Below are 15846 nucleotides of genomic sequence, written 5' to 3'. Positions count from 1 at the left end.
TGTGAAGATATCACGCACATAAGGGCAACCTTGGTGCAGATAAAAGACAAAGGCAAAGCTGTTTGTAGACAAATGGTGTCCTGGCCATGAGATTACTCGCAAGAGGGTGCCACTCCAACTTCTCGCCACTAATAGCTAATATCTTTTAGTTCAACAGTATTTCAAATTCACGCTGAAAAGGAATGCATCCCACCTTTACCATTTGCGTGCAAGTTAAGGAGTACTTAGAATGGAAAATATGTCGCCTTTATTAAAACAAAGCACTCGTCATGAGTAATGACACTACAGTCAGTGGTTCTCCCCAAGTATATCATTAGAGCTTGGCCTTTTCATGCTCCTGCTGTGCTTGAATTGCGCAGATTTTATTGGTATTTCATTCTTGTGAAATGTGCATGTGCGTTACAAAACAGAAAAAATTTCCCACTTGCCAACTTTGAATTTCAGGGTAACTGGAGCGCAGCACTGGGCATGATCCTTTTCTTTATTGCTAAACAGTAGTTTTTTTTAAGCTGAAGGCATATGCCCGAATGAAGGGTTGTGGAGATATTCCAGATAGGCTGCAATGTGATTCTACTGCTTGCTTATGTGCAAGTTCCCTTTATTTTGATGACGTTCTATTTTTTCTATGGGAATAAAAGCAGACTGGAACGAATGGAAGCAAAGAACTCTGCACTTCTTTATGCATGCCCATGCACCATGCTGACTTTCGAGGACCTCGCCGCTTATGGCATGTGACGTGCGGCATGCGACTTGATCATGTCACTTTCCTGGGACTGTGCACCAAAAACCTTGCATGATTCCCCCCAAACATTTCTCCATGCAGGAAATGGCTCTTTGCCACTTCTAATGTAACAATGCGAGTCTGATGGTAGGGGAAACTATGTGCCATTTGTAGAACCTTTCCTGTACCTGCTGGTAGAAACAGACATGAAACACGTCAGTATGTTGTCTTGAAGTTCTATAACATGACGTAGAATATGGCACCAGGGGTAAGTAAGTTTTATCCCGGGAGGCAAAAAAAAAAGTGGGTCTACAGACCCAAGTGTGCGCTGTATCAACATTTGTTGACTCACACTTCGCAGGTACTTGTGTCTCCGTGAGCGCAGAACTTAAACTGGATGCAAAAAGCCTTAGCACGCGAACAGTGACGAGGCACACACAGTGGGAAAATAAAGTCAGCTACCAGCACAAGACGCAGCATGAAAAACTGCAAGCAGCATATGCATGCCAGCAGAGCAGCGCTGCTCAATTGGCACAAAGCTCGACTGCAGCACCATCACAGTCGAACAGGTCATGCCCGGCTTGAGAGAAGGAGTTAGCAAACTGAAAAAGTTACTATAAAAGTTGGATTGCCATGCTGCAGTGGGCCATGTTCAACACACCGAACTACATGGGGCAAATTTTAGGTGATCCTGACGTCGCCGGCGTGATGTAACAGACTTTGCCGGCTGCTGCCTGCAGGCACGATGAAAATGCCAGACTATTTGGGGCGAGCTCCACCACTGGAAAAGCTAGCACCACCGTCGGCGTGACGTGGCATGAGGGATCACGTGGATACAGCAGCCGCGTCGGCTGCTTCGGAAGCGCCGAAGCGAGCTGAAAACGAAAGTTTAAAGTCCCACCTGCGCCGCGGTTCTGATCAATAAGTGGGGAGGCTTTACCGCCTTAGGTGTCTGCTTGACAACATTTGAAAGTACTATAATAGGTAGTGGCTGCCTTTGGAGGTGTGCAGCATGGTAGGCTACTGCTCGGTGTCGCAGTGCCGGACGTATGCAACGGAGCCCGGTGTCAGCCTTATTCACACGTAGCCGCAGGGCAAGGAGCTGCATGAAGCTTGGCTGGCAAAGCTTACCGCCGTATTCAGAAATGCATCTTAACTTGAAACTCATGCTTAACTTAATATAAATGACTCCTGGTGCGGTCGCGCCCAAGACGCTCATTGAGTTTCTTTTGGTGCGTTCACGACAGGCGACATTTAAATCAAGTCAAGCATGGGCTTCAAGTTAAGATGCATTTCTGAATACGGGGGTTAGAACGGCAGACAGCCATCGGCTACAACTTGGGTATGCAGCAAGCACAGAGGCGATGAAGATTTATGGTACGGCGCTGGGACTGCGCGATGTTCGGTGAGTAGCAGAAAACACGCACTGAGATGCTCGCCCGCGCCCGCTGCCCGGCTAGTGTCATGATGGTTTGGTCTATGAACTTGTTGATGCTAGATACTGGTAAGTTCACTGGAACGGAAAGGGAGCAGTAAGACGCACTTTAAGACAAGGCATGGCATATGGTCATGTTTGTATTGTGAATTAATGCACTGGATTACGAAAAAGAAGCAGAGGGAAATCGCACGCTGAGAAGACCGATAAACATACAGTGCGATGCAACTTGAAGAATAATATTGAAATGTCCAAGAATTTAGAAGAAAAAAAGATTGAATCGTCGCGACGGCACATCACAGTCGCCGTAGGCGTCGAAGTCTCTATAACGAAATTATTTTTGAACAATTCTGATAGCGTCCTTGCAACAATGGTTGCTAGTGTACTGTCAAATTCTCATATGCTGCGGCCTAAAGCTCATGGCACGGTGCGAAAACACGCTCACAGCAAAAGCAAAGCATTGTGCATGGACATGCATGAAAACGCGCAGTCGGTCGCTGCGAACCCGTGCGATTGCTGCATTGAGGCTTCATTCTGTTATGCCCCATTTGCTTATACTGACAGCCCACTATAAGAACATCTTTCACATAGTTTACTCTTGAGGTTTGCCTACCTTTTACGTAAGAAGCCGGTTTGGGAGACTCCATCACGGCGAACGCGCACAGTGGCATTGACTATACGTATTCGGTAAAGAGATAGTGTCTGTAAACGATTCTGTGCTTTCAGTTTGCCCAAGATTATTATATAGACAGTCAAAAACTTCCCTCATTTTGAGTGTACTTACATAAATGTCCAGGAGGGCTGCCGCGTGGTATTTTTATCGAGCGTCGTGAGCGAAACCTATGAGGAGCGCGCCGCTTGATCCCTCATACTACGCAAGGGAGGCGCTTCCGACAGATGGTGACTCCGTAACTCCTCGCCCCCAATATCCACGATTTTTAAGCGATGGATATCGCACTCCGGACTTGCGTTAAAGGGACACTAATACTAAGTCGACGTGGACTGTTTGAATACCATTCCAGAAACCTCGCAATGCTTGTTTGGTGCCAAGAAAAGACTTAGCTTACAAAAAGAGTGCATCTGAAGGTTCCGAATACCTTTTTCGAAATTCAAATCTCCTGCCACCCAATCGGGGGAGTGGTGACATTGGATATGCCATCACCACCCTTTGCTGCCATCGATGAGTAAAACAGTGCCTGACAGACGGCGGTACCGAGCCAAGACAGAGCGGTGGATTCATCGCTGCAGCTGGTCAAGTGGCGTAGACCGTTCGGGCATCCTGAGGCATCACATGCAAGTTGTATTCTCTGGTACTTGCAGTTTGTGCGAGTTTTCCGAGCCAGCAAATCCAGTGCAGCACTACGCAATAACGAAACTACTGAAACACGAAAACATGGGCGGCGTGGAGTCGAGTGAAACTGAAACTTTTCGACCGCTCGCATCGCTGTCAAGGGTAATTTTGAGTTCCTTTTTTCTAGAAATGAAATAGAACAGGACAAGTAGCATTTTATTTCGTCCTATAATACAATACAAGGTTGTTTTTGCAATGAGTGGTTCAGTACTAGTGACAGAGTTTAACTGAGGAGTGCTCTTGTCATGAGGCAAGTACTTGAATGTCCCGGGGGAGTCTCTAATCATGTCCTGCATTTACCTCAATTTCTCCATTATTAAGGCGCTGTTCACGATAATATCGACGCCTTAGAGATTCTCGAACACTAATCTATCACTTTAGCTTCACTTAATATTTGCCTTTAGGGTCCCTTTAAAGGAATTCATAATGTTACAAGCTTCAACCATGATGGCGAGATGACGACACACCTCAGAGGTTGCTACTCGGGAAGCAGGCAACCTGTTTGAGTCAGATGTTCGCTCTCGGGTCAGCTTGCCATTTGCCTGGACACACTTTACCCACAGAGTACCCGGTTTGCCTCAGCGAGCCACCGCAAGCTAAGGTACGTCCTAGATAAAACAAAGAAACCTTTTTTTTATCTAGGGACTTTACAGCGAGCGGGCTTATCACGGCACCCCGTGGCGGCCAGGGTACCTATGCTATGCAGCATACTCGGCTACATGCAACTGTAGTGTCCAGCCGTAGTGTGTACGATAGGGCTGGAGTGCGCGCTTGCGCTAATGTGCTCCAGTCTGGCCTTGCTGTGTGGTGTGGATCAGCTTTGTCCTGCATCAGCTTGACCGACAGATAGTAGCCGCATCCAAATTGCGCATTTTGATGCGCTATCAATAGTGCACTACGAAGCGATATTTGCCTAGGTGTCTAACCAGGACTGGTCACGAGTGAGCGGGGGCTGGCAAGCGTTCGTGTGGTCTGACAAAGTTTCACATGGTTTGAAGTTATTTGAGTGCTCAAAACTAATAGAAATTAGTGAGAAGCGACTACTACTACACCGATAAGTAGGGGTGTGCGAATGTAGACTATCACTGAATCCTGTCGAATCGTGAACGTATGAATAATTCGATTCACGAATTGAATATCTACTATTCGATTTTTCAAATATTCAAGATGGAGACCCTTGCAGTGCCATATATTGTGTGTGCCATGGAGCTCCTCGTGCTCGATACAAACCAAGCGGGCGTTTCACTTCGTTTTCAACACAAAAGGATCGCCAAGCACGCTGTGGACGGGTCGCCCCGGCTGACGTGGTAACATACAGTGCTACTGCGAGCGCTCTGCGACATCAGCCCGATGCGGGATTGCACACACAGCGCGTCAGCCAGGGCAGTCTGTTGGTACAAAGTTTGTTCGGGTTGACAGGACTGATTGAAATGATAACGCAACACGGTCAGAGGGAACAGCAACAATAGCAGCTCGTATATCGTAAAAATGCGAAAGCATGTGCGAAGATCGGGCGGATTGGCTGCCGGTAGGCACGCGGATCGTGTTGAATACGCGATGGTGAACTTCACGCCATTCTAACAGCCATCAATCTAACCTGCATGTGTGATCTCGGGACCAAGCACAGCTGATGAGCCACCTGTACGAATATACTAGCGGCAAGTGTTCTGCCACAGCTTGCAGCCCATTGCCAGATTGGCCAGTTGTGAATTTGTAGTGAACACTGCCTAGGCTATTAGGCCTAAACAGCACTGTTTCATCGGGCGTCTGCAACTGAAGTTACAGTTATTTGCCAGATCGACTCAGGTGTATTCGCAGCAGCCATGCAACACTGGGAAAGGCGACAAACTGCCTCGCAAGCGAAAGCAAGTGTACGGAAGTTGTTCATGGTCGCCATCTTTGCGACGTACCGTACACCGGCCTCTTGTTCCCGGTGCTGTTCGGAGACGGACATCAGTGTCTTGTAGCTCCGAACAATCCGTCTCAGGACTAGCTTTGAATTTACACAGCAGGCGCGAAAGTGTCATGACCTGGTTGCATGCATTACCCGGACAGCCGATGAACGGAGGATAGGCCTTCCTCCACCCCCCTCCGACAGAGCGCTGGAGGGAGGGGGGGGGGGGGGGTGGCGTTGTGCGCACATGCCGTGCAGGGTTGATAATATTGTTACGGAAGTATGAACGAAAAGAGCAAGAAGAAGATTGCGAGACGCTGGCTGCTGCGGGTTGTTGGTGGTCAGCCGTCTTAACTACTCAGACTCATTTTGTATATATATATTGTAAATATAATTTTCTATACTCCCAACATGCCCGTAACATATTGGTAGAGGTGCGGCCCCGAGTTGCTCCTTGTCCTCCCTCGTCATCTGCGATTTGTCATTTTTGAACAACTTCACGATGCACCCACAGCGGGACATCTTGGAGTTTTGCGTACGTACGACTGTGCATGACGCCGGTTCTTCTGTCTGGGTCTCTACCGCTCTGTATGTCGTTGTGTTGCAACTTGCGAATTGTGTCAGCGCCGGAAGAAATCTCCCCTGCCACCTGTCGGCCGACTCCATCCAATTGAAGTTCCCTCTGAACCGTTCTTTCGCGTAGGCCTTGACCTCCTTAGCCCTTTTCCGACGACGACTAGAGGGAATAAGTGGATCGCCGTCGCTACTGATTACGCAACACGCTACGCGATAACAAAGGCGCTGCCGACTAGTTGTGCAACAGACGTAGCCGATTTTCTCCTTCACGACGTCATTCTCCAGCATGGTGCACCTCGACAGTTATTTACAGACCGCGGCTGCTCGTTCTTGTCTCGCGTTGTCGACGACCTCCTCCGCTCTTGTGCCACTGAGCACAAGCTGTCCACCGCCTACCACCCACAAACGAACGGTCTTACGGAACGTCTCAACCGAACACTCACAGAGATGCTGTCGATGTACGTTTCCAATGATCACCGTGACTGGGACGCCACGCTGGCCTACGTGACATTTGTGTATAACTCGTCTCGACATGACACTGCAGGATATTCACCCTTTTAACTTTTGTATGGTCGCGACCCCACATTGCCCTTTGACACCATCCTACCTTCTGTGCCCCGTGTTGCTACTGAGTACGCTTGCGAAGTCATCGATCGCGCTCACATGGCGCGTCAAGTCGCCTAATCTCGCTTATTAGCCTCGCAGAATCTGCAAAAAGAGCGTTACGACAGGTGCCATCACGATGCTTAGTTTGCCCCAACTGCTTGGGTGCTGCTTTGGTCACCATATCGTCGGGTCGGCTTCTCCCAGAAGCTTCTCTCTCGCTACATAGGGCCTTATGAAGTCCTACGTCAAGTTAACGACGTCAATTATGAGAATGCACCGTTACAGTTTGATCAATCCTCAAGTGCGCCGCCTGTTGACGTCGTCCACGTTTCGCGGCTGAAGCCATACTTCGCTCGCAGTTCTTCACCTACCATGCGCCAAGACAGCGCTTCACCACCCGGGGGTCCTGTTACGGAAGTATGAACGAAGAGAGGAAGAAGAAGATCGCAACACACTGGCTGCTGCGGGTTGTTGGTGGTCAGCCATCTTAACTACTCAGACTCATTTTGTATATATATATATATATATTGTAAATATAATCTTCTATACTCCCAACATCCCCATAACAAATTGACGTATGATCAATCAGTTAATCAGTGAAATCTATCCCGCAACACGATTAATCTTCATCTATGTCCACCTTTCATTTAATTGACTTAACCCTTTGAGGGTCGAATTATGTTGAAGAAAACTTTCCCAGGTGGTCAAATTACTTTATTGCGGATCTTGAATGTACGAAATGTATAAATTCAGGAATAAATAGTAAAAAAAAATTAGGAACAGTATTTTGGTATCAGCATCACTCAGAACTGCAAAATGTTCAATAGTATTTCAGAGTGTGCTACTCCTTGAAACACGGGTCTACGCACAGTGCCTTATCGCAGTCTGCACACCTAAAATGCATGTCTGTTCTCCTCTTGGAGCGACGAGTTGTGTTGGCGCACACATGATATCTCCCCTGCGTGCGGCTGCCTTGGGCAGCCGCACGCAGGGCAGCCGCACGCAGGGCAGCCGCACGCAGGGGAGAATTTTCGCGGCACTTGAATATTGTTATAAGTGGGTTCGACTGTATTCCAATGCACACCCAAATTTCGCAGGTTGGAAGTAAGAAAATAAAAGTACACCTGAACATAGCATTCCTTTGATTTATAAATGAAAATTATCGCATGCCCTCCACATGCGCGATCAGAAAAACAAAATGCGCAAAATTTACCTTCACAGAAGGGAACATATTTTAAATGAGCTTTCATAATGAAAGTGGGGCATCATCATCGCCATTTACGCTTCATTGGCCAGATCCCAAGCACACTGGGCCAGTATTTTCAAGCAATCATTTTAAGAGATACAACTATCGCTTTCTCAAGATTTTACGTGGTTCTGCATCAAACTTATCGAAGTATGTGGCTGACAGTGTTCCTGGCACTGTGTGCAGATGGCAAGTTTGGCACAGCACCATAAACACTGGCAGTGGTATATGCATCTGGTGCTGAGGCAAAAGGGATAGCATCTCTGAATATTGTTCATCGAGAATACTGCTCCAGATTGTAATCGAGTATAAATTGAACCTACAGCAGCCTTAACGTAAATGTGGTCTGCTTCCATTTTGTAATGGCAATGACGCTGCATCTGATGGCAGGCTGTTGCCAATACGGCAAAGGCGGTTTTAGTTTTATATCTGATTGTAATGCTCAAGCAATTTTATAACCCATTTTCTTGGAAAAAAAAGGGCGCTCATTAGATTTGTTTAAATACCATAGTTTAGCATAGTGCACTTTATCCTCCACCTCCCAGGTGGTTGATGGGCGGCACAAAGCACATGGTCATGCATGATAAAACATGTCGCATCACTAGTGTCATATGTTGATTCTTTGCTTTCAGAGCAGCGGTGATAAGAAGGAAGCACGTTCACTTCGGCACTGACCTTTTGCAGCCATTTGAGAAGTGTTGACATTGCAATGGCTGCTTGTGTATCTCTGTCCCACATGCTTCACAGGTGCGTGCCTGTGAACACTTGGAGTCAAGTCCACTGCTCTTCTCGGCACCTCAGTGCGTGGGCTACATGGGTGAGCGAGGCCCACTGCCTGCATTAGCCTGCCTTCCCACACCCGAGGTCGTCACACAGCAGGTAGTAAGAGTAGTTTGCATGCGGCCTCTTGTGTTCTTTGCATGATCACCGCCATTAAACCTCTCATAAAAGTGACCCATGTCCTGCACCCAACCGGCCCATTTCACTCCGTCTTACTCCCTTGGTGCGTGCTCTGATAAGCCGCCAGTTGTTTGTTCCATGCATCATATGTGCTGCCAGATCCATAATTGAACTTAAAATTATGGCGCAAACACCTAAGACGGACCACCAAAGGAAGGGTTTGTCATATCTTCCTTTTGTGGTCTGTCTTAGGTGTTTGAACTGTAATTTGAAGTTCAGAATTATGTACCGACTAGGCCCAAATGAAGTTTTACAGATCCATAAGTCAGCTAGAGTGTCAATGCACGTTTACTTCATAATTCATGCTTCTCTCTTTTTCTTGGACCCTTGTTGTTAACAGGGCCAGCCATAAACGTCTTATGAGATAAGGGAGCATAAAATTTTCTAAAGTAGTTCTGTCTCCAATGACTTGTGGTCATAACTTCCGAAGGTAGTGTTGTATCTCTAAAGAGTTGTGGTTGTGTCACTAGGATAAATTTGTAGTTTTGTCACATGACCACATCTCTTTTGAGGTATCTTTTGAGGTCTGTTGAGGTCATGTTGGACCGCTTTTGAGGTCATGTTGAAAGGTAAATTTGACATGTCCATACCTTCATATGTAAAACTCTTAGACACCAGAAAGACTCGACACAAGCATGACCATGCACTGACACTGATATTTGCTAAGGCCAATGCATTTAAACACAGTTTCTGTCCCCAGACAACTTCAGACTGGAACGCTCTTCCTAAAACCATTTTTGAGGAGGCTGATTTTCAAACGGCACTGGAAAAATTGTTGTTCTAGTTTTGTTTTTTTCTCTTTTGTTACCAAGTACGTATTATATGTGTAGTGATGTAACCCTGTTTCATTGTTAATGGCGTTATTCATTTGTAATCCCGATTTATACTAATTATGTTTTCATTTCCCATTCCTGCTTGGGCCTGTCATGGCCTGCAGTATTGTGAAATAAATAAATAAATCTCAAGGGGGATCCACACCTGCCCAGTTTACAAGTGTGTGAAACCTTTAAGGTGCTAATTACTTTAATAGTCAGCTTTAGTCCGTTAAATTTGCCACTATGGCAATGTGCACTTGGGAGATGGATGTACTGACCACTGAGCTATTGCATAACCTTTGTGTTTCACAGTTTGTGCAGTGTTTGTATAGTTTGCATGATGCGGACTTCAAAAGGATAGTGGCAGACTTTGGTGTCTCGTGGAAGACCCGGTATGGCCCATTGTAGAAGGGTGTAAGAGGCGCTTTACAGTGTCTCGTCCAAGAAAAATCTACGTCGAAGATTCAAGGTGTGGATGCACAAAGGTGCTGTGGTGAGAAGATTAAGGCAGAACGAGGCGCAGTTCCTGAATGCAGTCCTGTAGGCAATGGAGGTACTGCAGCGGCTTGGGCGAGAGGGCCGAAGGATTGAACAAGTCTCCAAGAAGGCGCAGGGGTGCACCGTAGACGAGTTTGGCTGCTGAACAGTCAAGGTCGCGACGAAGGACGATGCATAGGCCAAGAAGCATCGTAGAAAGGTGGTTGATTCAGGCGCGCAGTGAGGACAGTTTTGAGCTGACGAGGAAGCCACTCAACCATGCTGTTGGTACAGGGATTAAAAAAAAAAATTAGGTTATGGGGTTTTACATGCCAAAACCATGATCTGAGTATGAGGCACACCGTAGTGGGGGACTCTGGAAATTTGGACCACTTGGGGTTTTTTAATGTGCATCTAAATCTATGGACACGGGTGTTTTTGCATTTCGCCCCCACCAAAATGCAGTTGCCATGGCCAGGATTTGATTCAATGTTGGGGCATCTGAAGCTGGAAATTCATGCTGAAACGAAGGCTTTGGTGACTGTTTCTGCAGTGATATCTGGAATGGGCACGGCTTTAGGCCAATAGGTAAAGCAGTCAGTCATTGTGAGCATGTATCGGCAGTCGTGATAGGGAAGTGGTTCAACTAAATCAAGATGGATGTGGTCAAAGCAACAGCCAGGTAGCAAGAAAGACTGCGCAGGAGTCTTCGTGTGGCGGGTCACTTTGGTCACTAGACATTCCCAGTCCACAGCAAATGTAGAAGTGCCGAGGGAGGTGATGCGTGAAAGTGCATCAGCTGCCTCGTTGTCGGCACCTTTTATGTGTCGGATATGCATTGTGAGGTTTGATATATAGGCCATTTGATGATGTTCACGTGCAATGTACTTGGAAGAGTTCGTTTGGAAGACGTACACCAGAGGCTTGTGATCAGCTAGAATGTAAAACAGCTGGCCTTCCATGAAGTCTCCGAAGTGCTAGATGGTTGAGTAGATGGCGAGCAGCTCGCGCCCAAAAACATTGCAGGGGGCCTCGGCAGGTTGGAGCTTCCGAGAGAAGAAACCCACTGGTTGCCACTCAGAGTCGATTTTCTGTTGGAGAACAGCTCCAATGGCCACACTGGAAGCATCCACCATGATGCGAGTAGGGACATTAGTTCTCGGGCGGATGAGAAGTACCGAATCGGCGACGGCTTGTTTAGCAGCCCTGAAAGCAGCTTGAAGTTCGGGAGACCAGGAAACCAGGAAGAAGGTCAGTCAGTGGGTGCAGAAGCTCAGCACACTGCGGAATAAAGTGGAGTGAAAAATTCACTGGGCCCAGGAACTCGCACAGCTGGCATAGGGTAGTAGGTGCTGGGAAGTCTTTCACAGCCTAGACGTGAGAAGGCAACAGACGAATTCCCAGTGCTGAGATGTGATGGCCCAGGAATTCGAGCTCTGGAAACCCGAAGATGCATTTCTGGCTTTTGACAACCAATCCATATTGTTGAAGGCATTGAAAGAATTCCTGGAGGTCGTGATCTTGTGGAGTGGAACTCGCGACCAGGACATTGACGGTGTCGGCAAATATAGCAGGGAGGCCGTGTGTTACCTTGGCAACGAATCTTTGGAACGTTTGAGCTGCATAGCATAGCCCAAAGGGCATGCGCACATACAGTACTCAAACCGGCCAAAGGGTGTAGTAATAGCCACCTTCGTGATATCGGCAGGCTCAATGGAAATTTGGTGATATGCCTTGACAAGGTACACTTTGCTAAACATCTTGCGTCCTTCCAAGTGGCCTGTGATATCTTGGATGTGTGGAATGTGATAGCTGTCGTGGTTCGTGCGAGTGTTGAGTGGCTCGGTGGTCGCTGCACAAACACCAGTCACGTGGTTCTTTCTTGGGCACCAGATGGAGTGGGGAAGGCCAACTGCTGAACGAAGGACAAATAATACCCAGCTGGAGCTTGTGATCGAATTTCCATTAGGAATCGCTAGATGCTCACCGAAGTGGTGGCTCGTACAAGCTGCGATGGGTGGACCACGTGTGACAATGTGGTGTGTTACGCTGTGCTTTGGCGGCCGAGTTAAATTGCAGGCCTTTGTGACCTCGGGAACGTCTTCGAGGATTCTAGCTTACAGGCATGGTGGGATCAGTGTGCAGATGCCAGTGGGAGCGACAGCTGACAGAACACCAGGGATGAAGAGGTGCATCTTGCTGTCAATCAGGCAATGGCAGCGCAAGCTGACGTCGAGGTTGAAATGGATCAGGAAGTTGTAGCTGAGGATGGGCTGATTGACGTCTGCTACGATGAAGACCCAGTGGAACATGTGCCGCAGGCCAAGGTCAATAGTGAAGGACCGCAGACTATACGTGGTGATAGAGGTAGAGTTTGCCACACGAAGCGTAGGTCCAGGTGGCTTAGAAGTGAGGTCACTCGTTGAGGACGGCAGTACGCTGACCTCGGCACACCTGTTTGCGAGGAAGCACAGGCCAGAAAACATGAGAGGATGTCCATAGGGCGTCAATGGAAATGGTGAGCTGGTAGAGCCGGAACTCTAAGCAGGAAGTGACTGAGGACTCTGGTGCTGAAGAGAGGGCGGCGACTGAAGGAGAAGTCGCGTCGTGGACTCGATCAGTGAGCTGGGCAAGGCTGTCGAAGGTCAAGTTCCCTGCAGCGACCAAGCCAAGGCGGGTGGACTGTGACAAGCACTGCAGGAATAGCTCCCTCAACAGTGCACCACTCAAGTTGACGTTGTTTGTGCCTAGGAGCTGCACACGCTGTTGAGCAACTGGGAGGGGCGACAATCTCCAAGCTCCTTGAAAGGGAGCAGGTGCTGGAGGTGCGCACTCTTAGATGCCATTGTGCATTCTAAATATTCAGCTGTTGCTGGTAAAGGGCATCGCCCAGAGGTGCAGTGAGGACGTCCGCCACCTCTTGAACCATCTCAGGAGACAAGTTGCAAAGTAAGTGGCACATCACCTCAGAGACTGAGAAGTCTCTGAGGTGATGTGGTGCAGATTGAAGATGGATTCTACCTGGGCGAACCAAACTTCTGGGTTCTTGCACCAGAACGTAAGCAGGCAGAGCTGGAGAGCTGCGACGTCCCGTGGGCGCAAGGTAGCGTCAGGCAGAAAGTTGCCTGAGGGTGGTGGTTTGCTGGGGTCGGTCATCTCTTAGGCCAGAGTCACCACTGTCGGGAACTGAGGGGTCGCAGCAGAGTGCCAGAACAAAAGGACCAGCGTACCAGGCTTCTAGAACAGAACTGCTCGTGCCGTGCTTGCGCATCGAGCATGCACTGCTCATCGTTATTTTCCTCGTGTTTCACAGCTGGCACCAAGGCGCCGGCTGAGAGTGCCGACCTTACTGTCCGCGTGTTGCGGCCTCGGTGGGTGCTACAGCAGCATTAAAGGACACATTCTAATTAAGCCAACTGCTTTGTTGTGATGGTCAAGCACAGGCACCAGTGGCACTCTTTATCAATGAAATGCAAGCTTTTCAGGGCAGGGAACATATATCATGCAGCATTACACGGACTGGCGCACTCACCTTCAAAGATGTGTGCCAGTTTGAGTTCACTGCACACTACATGTGGAACCCGCAGTCATTTGTTGCAGGATGTGCTCAGTTTAAGTTATACACAACTACGAAAGGGAGGTGGTACCCAGTAAAACCTTATTAATGTGTACATGCTTAGAAGATACAAATGGTTAACACATAGTTTTGATGAATCACTGACCCAGTTTCCATAGAGCCAATGTATTGGCTGACCACGGGGAGATGTGCCTCAGAAATCTATTTTCATTAATAAAGCTAACTGGATGAAATTTATGTATTGTACAGAGTTTCATCCTCCATTTCTGAATATTATTTTTAGTTTATCAAAATAATATTTAATTATTTTTCCCGTGCCTCCTGAAAGTTGGAATAGTATGATCTGTTATGCAAATTTCAAGCTTCATATCATGAGTAAGAGAGCGCTTTAACATAGCCGACATTGCTCTACATAGAGCACAGATTACAAGAAAGCTAAAAAATAATTTTGTTTCTCTTTATTATTAAAAAAGAATTATAATTTCGAGAACATTGTCGAGTGGTTTCCTAAAATGGACATAACCAAAATTGCCGAAAATTGTAACTGTAGAGAGGTTTATTGACTGGGAATTGAGAGCGGCTAATGTAGCGGTAGAACAGAAGCAAGAGTTCCAGCACCAGTGGCGAATGCGCGCCTAGCGCTGGTGATGATGATTTGCCAGCATTTGTCATCTTTACTACAATTACCCCCTGGAACAAAAAGGAGCCATCCTGGCGACCTAAGAGCTCACCACGATGAGCAAGTCATAGTATGACTTGAGGCGCTGCACATGGAAAATATCTCATCCTCGGCGGTGCAGTTTCTAAGACAGCATGACAGCTTTTATGACATAGTTCGCAGGAGATGTGCGCTCGATGATGCGGTAAGGGCCATCGTACTTGAGTAGTTTCAAAGACAGACTAGTTGCATTGGCAAGAACTGACAGCTACACAAGTGTGCCAGGAAGAAGAGTGGGCCGGTCGGTGTTGTCCGTGCAGCTGCTCTTCTGACGCTGCTGGTCAGTTGAAGTTAAGGCCCGTGTGAGTTCATGGCACTGCTCAGCATGTGTTGCAGCAGCAGAAACGGGCACACATGCAGATGAATCCAGCCTGTAAAGGTGAATTGTGTCGATAGGGTTCGACAGGTGACAGCCGTACAATAAGGAAAAGAGAGAAAAGCCAGTGGTACTCTGGGTGGCGGTGTTGTATGCGTAGGTGACGAAGGGCAGAATGAGGTCCCAATTTGTGTGGTCAGAGTTGACATACATTGCAAGCCTGTCGCCAAGCATACAGTTGAAGTGTTCAGTAAACCCTTTAGTTTTAGGGTGGTACGCAGTAGTTGTCCGATGAAGAACTTGGCTGTGATCAAGGGTGGCCTCAATGGCTTCAGACAAAAAGACGTGACCACAATCGCTGAGCAGTTTCTGGGATGGGCCGTGACGGAGGATAACACCGTGAAGAAGGAACGAGGCAACATCATGTGCTGTATCTGCTGGGAGGGCGGCAGTTTCAGCGTATCGCGTGAGATGGTCAACTGCGACTATGGTCCAGCAGTTGACAGCAGTTGTCAGGGGAAGTGGTCCATACAAATCAATGCCGACACACCCAAATGGCTGGGCAGGGCAAGGTAGATGCTGTAGACCACCTGGCAACTGGGGAGCTGAGGATTTGCAGCATTCGCAACTGTTGCAAGAGCGGGCAAATTTTTGAACATACCTGTACATCCCTCGGCAGTAGTACCACTGTTGAAGACGTTTGGAAGTTTTGGAAACTGCTGAGTGTGCACACTGTGAATCATCATGGAAGGATGTGCAGATTTTGGAATGCAGGCTTCGATGTATCACCAGTAACTACAGATGGCCGTTTGAGGAATAATTACATTGGTGAAGCAGGTCGCTGTGAATAGTGAAATGGTGAGCTTGACAGCGCAGCGTGCGAGTTGTCGGTTGTGTTGAGGAATCAGTGAGACAGTCTATAAGCGACGCAATCCAGTGCTCCTTGCGCTGCTCAGAAGTGGTGGTTCCAATCTCAGTGGACGAAATGGTAGACTGGGACGCTGAGGAACAGGAAATGTTGTCGGGCTAGGGAGAGCATGACAAGGCATTGGCGCCAGAATGCTGGCGTCTGTTTCAGTACATGACACAGATGTCAAAGTCTTGCTGCTGAAGTGCCCAGTGAGCATGGCGGCCTGAGAGACCTTTCAATTAAG

General features: G+C 47.9%; 1 protein-coding gene across 2 annotated transcripts in view; it reads left to right on the top strand.

Annotated features, from left to right (window-relative positions):
- Nucleotides 1-15846, top strand: part of O-fut1 (O-fucosyltransferase 1) — a 167604-nt gene that overhangs the window by 101282 nt on the left and 50476 nt on the right. For both annotated transcript variants that reach the window (XM_050168402.3, XM_050168400.3), the window contains exon 6: nt 8577-8708. In XM_050168402.3, the coding sequence (XP_050024359.1) occupies nt 8577-8708 (132 nt within the window). The remainder of the gene's footprint in view (nt 1-8576; nt 8709-15846) is intronic.

Source organism: Dermacentor andersoni, chromosome 1 (genome assembly GCF_023375885.2).
Source record: "Dermacentor andersoni chromosome 1, qqDerAnde1_hic_scaffold, whole genome shotgun sequence".
In the NCBI taxonomy this organism is placed as follows: domain Eukaryota; kingdom Metazoa; phylum Arthropoda; class Arachnida; order Ixodida; family Ixodidae; genus Dermacentor; species Dermacentor andersoni.
Note: the sequence above shows the minus strand (reverse complement) of the source record. Positions and strands in the feature narration are given on the sequence as shown.